We start from the raw sequence: 11,125 nt of genomic DNA on the forward strand, positions 1-11,125 counted from the left end.
TCTCTCCATTCATCCTCATCACTGGACCGTCATAACCTCGCCCAGATCTTAAAGTGATTTGACTGATGTTAGCTCTGTCTGGTGGCCTTACTGAGGCGGGAATCATTCCTTCGTTCCCTCGCATCTCGCTCAAGGAAGTCGCGATCTGGGACAATTGCTTGGCCAACATTTCCATTGCTGCCTTCTGCTCCAACTGAGCGTCTTGAAGCTTGTGCACCACGTCATTATTAGATTGCAAGTTGTTCTGCATATGTTGTTGCGAACTGACTAGATCATGCACCATATCATCAATATTCCTTGGTGGTTTAGAAGTGGGTTGGTTGGGGTTTGATCCCGAGCTCTGGTTAGGTCCACTTCCTTGGTTCTGACGAAAGTTTCCCTGACCTCCTGAATTGTTGTTGTACTGATTTCCTGGCCCTTGGTTCCCCTGGTAGGTGGTTTGGGAATTCTGATAATTTCCGAGGTAGTTCCTTTGGTGTGGTGGTACATAAGAGTTCCCCTGGTGGTTTTGATTCCTGTTTCCCCAATTCGAATGATCTCCCTGGTTCTGGTTGCTCCAGTTGTTCTGCCCCTCCTGATTTCTTCCAGACCAGTTAGTCTGCATTTCTGGTTGATGTATCAACTGAGTGTTCTGTTGTGGGGATGGCTGGTTCAGATTGTTGTCAGACCATCTAAAATTGTGATGGTTTCTCCATGGTGCATCCCTCTGTCTCCCTGGATTCCAACTTCCATCTGGGTTCCAATTCCCCATCGCATTAACTTGGGCCTGGTAATCTCCCTCTTGAGGACCATAATATTGCTGGGGTGAAATTTCTCCTGGACCTGGAGGCTTTTCTTTTTCTTACGAGGCTGGCGGATTAGTCTTCTAGATTGCATTCAAGAGTGCTTTCTCAAGCCTATCTATTCTCGCCTCGACTCTATCAACTTTCCCAAGATCTCTCTTGCTTCACTTCCCTTTTTCTTCGTAATATTTCCCCCGCTCGAGGAATTCATCAGATCATTTGACTCAGGGTTTGCTCCTTCATAGAACAGATAATAAATCTCGGCCTCGATCATTCTATGATTCGGGCAAGCATCTAACAATACTTTAAACCGCAACCAATACTGACTAAGAGACTCATCATACTTCCTTCTTGAGAGCGTTGGTCTTGTTTGAAGGGAAAAAGTAATCCAAAAACTCCAACTTGAAATCCCTCCATGTACGGATGGAATCTGGAGGTAGCCTTAGTAGCCATGTGTTAGTCTCCCACTTGAGGGCAAATGGAATTGCACGTAGGCGATAATCCTCCCCTGTTGTGTCGTTGGGGTTTTTCTGAATACTGCACAGCTTGCTAAACTCATTTAAGAACTCGTATGGACACTCGTTCCTACGTCCAAAGAACGTCGGTAGAATTCCTAACACATTTGTTTTAATATCGATGGCCCTCTGACGCGGATTCATAACTATAGCCTGGGCTGGGCTCTCCATCTAAATGGGCAGTGAGCGAACCGATCTCCGGATCTGGATCGGCTACGTGTGCCATGTCTCTGATCTCTGCCTCCTCTGTATCTGTTTCTGAAGACGACTTTGGATCCTCCTTTCCTGACGAGCTCACTTTCTGAACCAAACGGAAATGGATCTCCCGTAGATAATCCTAATCTGGTGGTAACCGTATAGGCTGTGTCCCTGACCTGCCAAGTAAACTGATCGTTCCTCCACCCAAATGAGTTACCCAGTGCCCAAACCGTGAGCCTCCGCTCATAAACTAAAAATAAAGGAAAAAGAAAAATCAAAACTATGTATGCCAAAAATCTTCTAAACACAATCACAAACTACGCCATCTATCCCCGGCAACGGCGCCATTTGAAAGTGATTAGAACCGTGTGTGCTTTTGTGCTAGGTCAGGCTTCTCAAACCAGAGAATCCGCTAGATCACGAGGTCTAGGAACTCTGAGGATCTCAGAAGTCTCAGTCGTCGGACACACAAATTCCGCATTCAAAACCCTCAACCCGTTATACTATGAATTAGTAAAGGGAAACAGGGATCGATCCCACGAAGATGGACGCGTAGGAAGGCATTAAGAAGGCTCTGGAAAGGTAAATGGCTGCTGCCACGCAAATTTGGGTTGAGGTAAACTATTACTAGACTCAGGAATTAAGTCTAACACTAGACCTAGGAAAATGTAAAAGTCATGCAGGCTTGGAACATATTCTTAACTCCAATCTCTCAAACCAATTTCCTTGACCTAGTAAACAACTACCTAAATTAGCTAGACAGAAAGAACGCAAGCAGTGGGGACCATCTCCCTAAAACAGCAAGGTACGGAAGAAAAAGCTGCAAATAACAAACTATGAATTTAACTAACAACAAGCTGCATCTCGCTACCTGATTTAAACGCGAACATGGAGAGAACATAGTAAATAACTAGATCCAAACAGGACATACAAATTCAGACGTCGGAAACTAACGATTAACTGGAAACCAATAGATCTACTTCTACTAGACGAAGTAAGCAGAAAACAGAAATGAAACATCAAACTTATGCACAATCAAACAACTCTGCTTAGTGATGAGAATTGTCTTGTCTCAAACTCCTAGTAGCTTTGATCGTAAGTTTGAGTATGCCTATGAGTAATCTTACTCTAGCAAAGGCTAAGTCAAGGGACAAACAAGATCATAAGCTAAGAATTCACATAGAGAGATGAAATTAATTAAAGATCTAGTACGCAGCAAAGACATAGTAGTGGAAAAGATATTATCAGAGAACAACCAAGCAGATTTTTCACAGAAAATGCCTTTGTGGCAACATGTTTCAAACATGATGTGAAATGAATGGTAGTTCGATATATCAAGCTCCAAGACCTGCTTTGTGTATAAGTGGGAGAGTTTTTGGCAGTGGGTATACTCGAAAGCATGTTTTGAGTATAAGTGGGAGATTGTTAGGTTTAGTATACTGAAAAGCATGTTTCGAGCGAGTTCGCACGAATAGAATCCTGCTTGTGTGCGGAAAAACTCTACAATCCACTTTTGACCCGATTCAGTATCATTCGAGCAGTTTGCACGAATAGAATCAATATATTATTACATTGTGTTTGCTTGTGCGTTTATAAGATGTTTTATAAACATTTAAATGCATAAGAAGTAAACAAAGCCTAAGTCTTTTGATTAGTAGACTAGTCGTGGGATGCGCTCACTTTAAGGTACTACAGTCGGTTCTAAGCAATGCTTTGTAAAAGAAAAGAAGAATTTCACAACCTAGATAGGCTTTGGCTACCTATCGTGAAAGGTTGCAATGTCAGTCCGATTATTTCTAAGCCTTATTGAAATAAGATGACGTTGGTGTGGTATAGCACTGAATGGATCTAACAGCAAGACGAGTCTTTATGCTATCTACTGAAAGACGAGGTCTTGATAATTAATTTCTTAATCTACATACGTTAGCATTGAGCATACGACATTGAGTATCTACTACTTTGACTTACCAAAGGTGCGGGTTTTTCGTCACCCAACGATCCAGGTATATTGGGTAGTGGTGATCATTTTCTAGCGGTGCTAGGATTGCTATTATGTTGAATCGTGCACGAGGTGAGTCTCGTTTGATAATGTCCTCAAGAGGAGCTTGAACAAGGTTTTATTATTCAGAAACTGGTCAGTTGGAATTTAATTATTCCATGAATAATAAATAAGTGTTTCTTGCTAAGTCCACTCTTGGAATTAATAATATGTTAATTAATTAAGTCCATAGCAGACTTTAATTAATTAATGGACATTTATATCTTAAGCGCGGGAAATAAATAATAAACAAAAACGGAAACCCGGATTACTTGTAGTTTCGGATTTGGATGGGGAGGTCAATATTACGTCTGTAGTGGGTGCTCGTAATATTCCAATATAAGCTTGTATTAAATTGTGGGTTCAATTTAATTAGTAAAAAGTTAATTGGGGGAGCCCATATCCAAAGCCTTCCATAGATCCCTGACTGGGCCCAATATGTAACTATTATAAATAGGAGAATAAAGGATATAGAAAATAAGAATTTTGAATTGGAAAATTTCTCCCACTCTTATTTTAAAGAGAGGGACGATTTTTCCTTAGAAAAATCTCCTCCGTGAGTTTTTCAGCTCCTCCTCCATGAGGAATTTGTGTCTTCTTTATTCGAGTCCTAGTGTTTCGATAAGATCAGCCCACCCTAATGTCGGAATACAGTTCGGGACACTAGTTAGAAGATCTGTGGTCTAGTATTGAAGATCATCGTGGAGAAGGCGCGAGCAATCGACGATTCTTTGGAGAATCAAATCGGTAACTCTAAACCGTAGAGTTCATGTTTAGGATTTATATTCTATGAGCATGAATTATTTGCGTTCTAGCATGCAATTCTGTGTTAACATGTGAATAGATTAATCCTGTAATCGGTCAAATAGATCCCACGTCTGATTTATTTGTTTTGTACAAGTCTTCCGCTGTGCAAGGGCTTCAAACCCCAACACGATTCAACAATTTTGCTCCGATCAACGACAATCCATTCACGATTCTACTCTAATTCAACAGATCAAGTGTGAAAAGCATCCATTCAAGTAAATAACTATAAACTCAGAAACGAACACCATCCATACTCGAAAGCAACATCATCATAACGGAAAATGGAAATTGCATAGATAGGATCAACGAAAATACGATAGTCAACACAGCCGAGCTTCGAACAGCGAAGCTCGGTGAAATTCGCAGCAACAAATGAAATAAAAGCAGTAAATTGTATCTTCGCCATTCGTGAGGACGGTGTTACACAACAACCCAAACTGAAAGTGAACCCCACAACTCCCCAAATTTCGAGACCCAAGTGTGTAGGAATGTGTGCGAGTGAACCGAGAGCCAAAACAAAAGTGCCAAAAAAAGAAAAGTCCGTCCCTCTAAGTCTTGCATGCTCTCTCCTTTATATAGATGCGGAGGTGATCATTCTAGAAGCCTTCGCAGAAATCTCTATTCTGCCCTTCAGCTTTAGCGATCTCCTTCATCTGGTCATTTTTCTTCAAATTGTTCACTTTATCGCCAAATTTCCCTCGCCAGGCAATTGTCTTCCTTTCTTCCTTGGCCTGGCGGATTCTACTACACACCTGGCTTAAAAAGATGTGTTAGACCCCGTAAATGCATGAAATTAATCCCCTGACCAATGCATGAAATTAGCCTTATCAGTCCTACATTCCACTAACTCACTTCACTCACATATGATTATAAAATCAATATAAAAAAATGGGTCTCATATTCCACTAACTTTTCCAGCCAACTTTTCTTTACATTTCTTAAAACTCGTGCCTACAATAAGACATTTCTTAAAACTCGTGCCTACAATAAGAGTGACAATTATTGTCGGACGGAGGGAGTAGTATATAGCACACGGAGAAATATGAAAAAAAGGTCTGGTCATTAGGTACTACTGTCAAAATTTTATGAATGAAAAGTTAATTATCTAGTACTACTATATTTTGAATACATAATCAATGATACACTTAGAAGAATGTGTCACGGGCATAGGTGGGCACAGGATGCGACGACCTTCCATAATCGAATTACCTCTATTATGCTATAATTTGATGCACTATAGATTATAACAAAATATAAATCAAAAAGTATTTTAATAATATGAGTTTTATAATTGTAGGGGTTTATTATATGATTCACTATATGAATTTATCAGTAATCATACTAGTTATTTGGTGTCCACGAATTGCTATCATCGGACCATCCCTATAATGATATTTAACACACTATGAAAATAATTATGAAATTAATATTAAAATACTTCAATGAAATATTGAAATTATAGTGATTAATTTATCATATAATTTTAACTTTTTATGATCTTATCAATTTGTGCAGCACGAGCGGTGCTATATAGTAGAAGATTGTGTTATGTGTACTGCATCACACAATCTCCCATCATATTACCCCTATTTTAATAAATATTAATAAGTATTTTATAGCAATGTCATATATCTACATAATATCATTCAATAAAAATATTTTCTAAATTATATAAAATCTTCATTTTGAAATCTTAACTATGCATATAACACTATATAAAATAAAGAAATATTATATACTAGCAAAATAATATTTATAAAGGATAAAAAAATATCATTACATAGAAATATATTAAAGAAATTTAAATGAAATATTTTGTTTTGCAGACGAACTGTTTTTCTATTATGAAATTCTACCAATATGTACTAGCATAATACTTGCGTAATTATAAGTTAGAAATTAAAAATAAAATATCAGCTGTTTTAAAAAATATATATGGCACAATACCAGAGAAATTTCAAATAAAAGAGTATTTTGCCCAACTTTTACTTTGTAGAAAAATTAACAATTTATTTATGTTCATATTTGTGATAGTTTAAATAAAATGAATAAAAAAACTTATTTAATTAAAATATGATAAATAATTATTCTATTTAAACTTTTATTGTGATTTGTGAATCTTTTAATAAATATTTCAAGAATAAAATGAATTATATATTTTTTAAAATAATATAAATGACTAAAGAAAAATTATAATACTATTTTTTCTCCTATAATTATGAATAGGGTCAAATTAGAAGTATGTAAATAATGATGCTGCTAATTCAAAATATGTTGTTTTATTCTATTCAAACTTTGTATTTACTACAATTTTTTTCAATTTATCTTTATTCTTGAATAAATACTTTTTGCTGATGCATTTGTATTTCCGTGATAACGTCCGTCAATCATAACTGCCAAGATATCCATTCCACACCATTGTCGAACTTGACAAATCTTGTGATTTTTATTTTTATGATTGTCATCGCATATGTTAGGTTTGTTGCTAAACAAATTTATACACAAATTTCCGACCAAAAATCCAAAACTTGTAATTCAAAAGATCAATTATCAGCTAATCTGAGAATTTGAATCCTCTATGTGTTATATTTGATGAATTTCTCAAGTTGTAGTATTTAATCCACGCAATTAGCATCGGCGATGATTGAATATTATCATCTAATTTTGCAGCTGGCATTCACCTATCATCACAGGTAATACAAGCTTCGTTGGTTCGAAATAAAATTAATCTATTTTATTTCACCAATATGAATTTCCAGATGGTTTCTCTTTATTTGGTGAATTGGGGGAATGTCTATTCATGAAGACAACACCACACAAACTAAAGATTCTCCAGGTGTTGTAATTTCTCCTCTTCTAATTAATTATGATTTGTTTTGTGATAATTTTTTTGTATGACCTCTTCTTGTTAATTGCTGAGGAATTGCTTTAATTGTTTGGTTTTGTTTGGTTTGGTTTGGTTTGGTTGGCCTCTGTCTGTGTGTAGGAAAGGGCGATGATGATTAGATATCTTGTTTTGTTTGCATACTCCTCCCGTCCACCATTTAAAGAGCCTTTTGACTCACACGTATTTTAAGAAATTGTTTGACTTTGTGTTACATAAGTAAAGGCTGAAAGTGAGTGGAATGTGTGACCCAATTTTAGTAATATTAGTTTTATAATGGATTATGAGTGTAAAAAGTTAATGGAATGTGCGGTCAGCATATTAAAAGTGGAGTAAATGGTTCTATAAATCGTGGACAATCTATTATTTTATGGACGAATTATATCTTTTTTTTCACTAAAAATGATGTTTATACTTAGGGCTGATAATTCGGTCATCGATTAGTCGGTTAACCGATGACCGAACCGAACACCTCGGTTCTCGGTTAACCGAGAACCGCCCCATCTCGGTTATCGGTTATTTTCGGTTCCCATCTTCAAGTGTTGATCGGTTATCGGTTAGAACCGATAACCGATCGGTGTGACCGAATTTAGGACCGAAAAACCGATTAAATACCAAAAACGCAATATAGCGCAAGTGGTGGCTAGGCTGGGAATTTTTCGTATGAAATGTCCAGGGATCGATCCCCATGAACTGCAAAAACTTTTTTTTTTTTAATTCGGTTCCGGTTCGGTTAATTGGAACCGAACCCACCCTATTCGGTTAGGAACCGAACCGAACCGAGGCCAATTCGGTTTCGGTTCCGGTGCTTCAATTTCGGTTTCTTTTGATTTCGGTTAACCGGGTATTCGGTTCGGTTAGAACCGAACCGACCGAATACCCTGCGCTATTTATACTCAATAAAATGATATTCTTTCCTAATGTATAAAATGATACTTGTAATCAATAAAATGATAATTTTGTTTGTATAAAATGATTATGTTCTTATGTATGTATAAATATGATGTCAATATAAATAATATTTTGCTTGTATAAAATAATATTTTAGCAAAAATGATATATTTCGTCCATAAAATGATACTTCCTCCGTCCAGCTTAAGATGACACGTTTTTCTTTTTAGTTTGTCCCAACTAAGATGACACATTTTCTTTTTTAGAAACTTTTTTCTCTCCAATTAATGCACCCAACCACTTTTTCTGTCCTATTAAAATATTCAGCTTTTTTTCTCTTTCTATTTTAATACTTACACCTATATTTTCTCTCTCCAATTAAATACTTTAACCAATATTGTAACTCCTAAAATCACGTGTCGGTCAAGAAATGCGTCATCTTAGCCGAGGCGGAAGGAGTAGGTTATTAGGTTATCACCATAAATATGAGTTATCATTCTAACGCACCCCTATATATATAAAAAAGTATTGTTTAAGGCAATGATATTAGATAGTTCTTGTTTACTCAGGTTCCTCCTCCTGTCTTAAAATGGAGACCTCTTCAAATTGGAGTCGCTACTCAAAGAAATGGAAGAATTCTGCTTTAGGTAAGTTAACATTCTCTCTTTATTTCTCTAGTTTTTCCCCTGTTTCACTATCACATCGACTAAAACATTTATTTATAAAAAATGCAATGTGTCAACTAGGTGCACGTGCGAGGCTGGAGGGTTTATTATCTGAAGCTAACAATGCAACTTGTGCAGACTGTGGAGCACCAGATCCCAAATGGGTGTAATTCTCCATCTAATTATTTACCCCTAATCTAATTTCCAACATCAACATGTGTAATTTCGCATGATCCAAAATTAATTTGAAAACTAAAACTCAGATCTCTTACTACTGGAGCTTTTATTTGTATCAAATGTTCTGGAGTTCATAGAAGCCTTGGAGTGCATATATCAAAGGTATGGTATGGTATGGATGTCACTAACTGATCAAACACTTTTAACAAGTTCTGTTTTCCTTTTTTTTTTTTTTTTTTTCTATTGATTTGTAGTACTCCATATGTTTATGGCTTTTCTCTTGATTTCAAACAGCTGCACAAGTCCATAGCTCCTCCACCTGTAGCATGGACATGGAGTACATATCTTAACAATAGGATCCTTCATTTTATTCAAATTTTCTAACATAAAAAATAGACTTGTTTTTCAACTACCAATATTATTCTATATCTATTTATGATAAGTTTCTCTTTGTAATGAGGTGACAATACTTCAACCATTGTTTCTCTCTATCTCTTTCTTATGTGTATTAAAACTCGGGTTGTTTCCTTATTTGTCTTCCTTAATGTTCTACAAATATACTCCCTACGTCCAGCAATTTGAGTCTTAATTTTATTTTGCACCAGTTTTAAGATTTATAACAAATAAAAGTTGAAAAAGTAAGTGAAATGTGAGGGAAATTAGAAATGTATTTACCATTAATAGTAAAAGTGAAATGAAACAAAATGATAAAACAAGACACGTATTGGGGGGAATGAGGGAGTAGTATTTTATATTTCATAATTGTAGATATAAGACCCTTGATTTTTGGTGTTAATGTTTGGTATGCAGGTATTTTCTGTGAATCTTGATGAATGGACACACGAGCAAGTAGATAGTATAACTGAAATGGGTGGAAATAGTGTTGTGAACTTGAAATATGAAGCTCAAATTCCTGACAAGTATAAAAAACCAAATCCCAACTCTAGTGCTCAGGAGCGGACTCACTTCATAAGGTAGGTACCAACCTATTTTCTTCGTTTCGTTGGTATGAGTATATACTTCCATATGTTTTTCTTCCTCATGCGTAGGAGAAAATACGAGTTCTTCAACACTGCTTTACATCCTCCGTCTTCTTCCTACCACCAAAGGCGCGATAATGAGAAACATGAGCGTAGTCACCACAAGAAAAGATCGGAACATAAGACTCACAATCACAACAAAAGCCAGGTCAATTTTGAATTCATTCTTCTTGAATCTCTGTATAAATATACTCCTATCAATTAATTAATGTATGTGGTTGGTATAGGCAGGTATGGTCGAATTTGTAGGGCTGATTAAGGTGAGTATACTGCGAGGCACCAACCTAGTCGTCCGAGATATGGTGTCTAGTGACCCCTACGTCGTCCTCTCACTCGGAAATCAGGTTTGTATGTCACTCATTTTATATGTTAATGTACAAATACGATAATCTCAGTTGATTAGTGCAGTCAATGAAGACGCGGGTTATAAAAAATAACATCAACCCTGTATGGAATGAATGCCTAATGTTGTCAATTCCATCAGATATACCTCCTTTGAAGTTGGTAAGTACTAGTTTTGTTATGTTTTAATTTGTGGTAAGTATTAATGAAGGTAGTTTTTATGTTGGCAGGATGTGTATGACAAGGATACATTCTCAACAGATGATTTTATGGGGGACGCTGTGATTGATATCGAACCACTGCTGTCGGTTGCTAGGGCTACAGAGTCATCCTCCACCGGGGCGGTCACATTCCAACCGGGTAGAGTCAAGCAAGTTGTTTGCATTTCTTTACAGAATGTTGAAAGAGGTTCACTCGAGATCGAGCTTGAGTGTATGCCTCTCACGCAATAGCATCATCCAAAACTAACTTTTAAATATGTATATTACCTTTGCATACGCTTGCTTGTATAATAGATTTCAAATTTTTAACTCATCAATGTGGTTGCTTTTAGTTTGGTTTGGTGGATGAGAGATAGATAAAATTGATCAGGTTGAATTATTTGTTATCACTTGAACAAAATGCCTTCATGCTCGTTTGTGATTACTAGTACTTAGTAAATAATGAAATCAAGTTTATTAGCAGTTATTAAATAAAATCAGTGAAACAAAAACAATTGAAACTATCATTATGATAAAGGTTGATCAAAGATAACGAGGCGAGTGTTTCATGTATCTACTTCTTGTA

At 36.4% G+C, this 11,125-nt stretch overlaps 1 protein-coding gene across 2 annotated transcripts; it reads left to right on the forward strand.

The window, feature by feature from the left end:
- The first annotated feature begins 6,752 nt into the window (after positions 1-6,752).
- LOC121811378 (probable ADP-ribosylation factor GTPase-activating protein AGD11) lies at positions 6,753-10,877 on the forward strand. 2 transcript variants are annotated; one of them, XM_042212227.1, is made up of 10 exons: positions 6,753-7,033; positions 7,100-7,176; positions 8,685-8,762; positions 8,862-8,946; positions 9,044-9,119; positions 9,768-9,931; positions 10,007-10,145; positions 10,225-10,341; positions 10,406-10,501; positions 10,570-10,877. In XM_042212227.1, the coding sequence occupies exons 2-10, from the start codon at positions 7,131-7,133 to the stop codon at positions 10,789-10,791; spliced, it is 1,023 nt and encodes a 340-aa protein (XP_042068161.1). In that variant the 5' UTR covers positions 6,753-7,033; positions 7,100-7,130; the 3' UTR covers positions 10,792-10,877. The 2 variants fall into 2 exon arrangements, with proteins under 2 accessions (XP_042068161.1, XP_042068162.1); XM_042212228.1 differs by lacking the exons at positions 6,753-7,033; positions 7,100-7,176 and having other exon boundaries at positions 8,679-8,762; positions 9,044-9,129.
- Positions 10,878-11,125: the final 248 nt, after the last annotated feature.

This window comes from Salvia splendens, chromosome 7, assembly GCF_004379255.2.
Source record: "Salvia splendens isolate huo1 chromosome 7, SspV2, whole genome shotgun sequence".
NCBI lineage: Eukaryota > Viridiplantae > Streptophyta > Magnoliopsida > Lamiales > Lamiaceae > Salvia > Salvia splendens.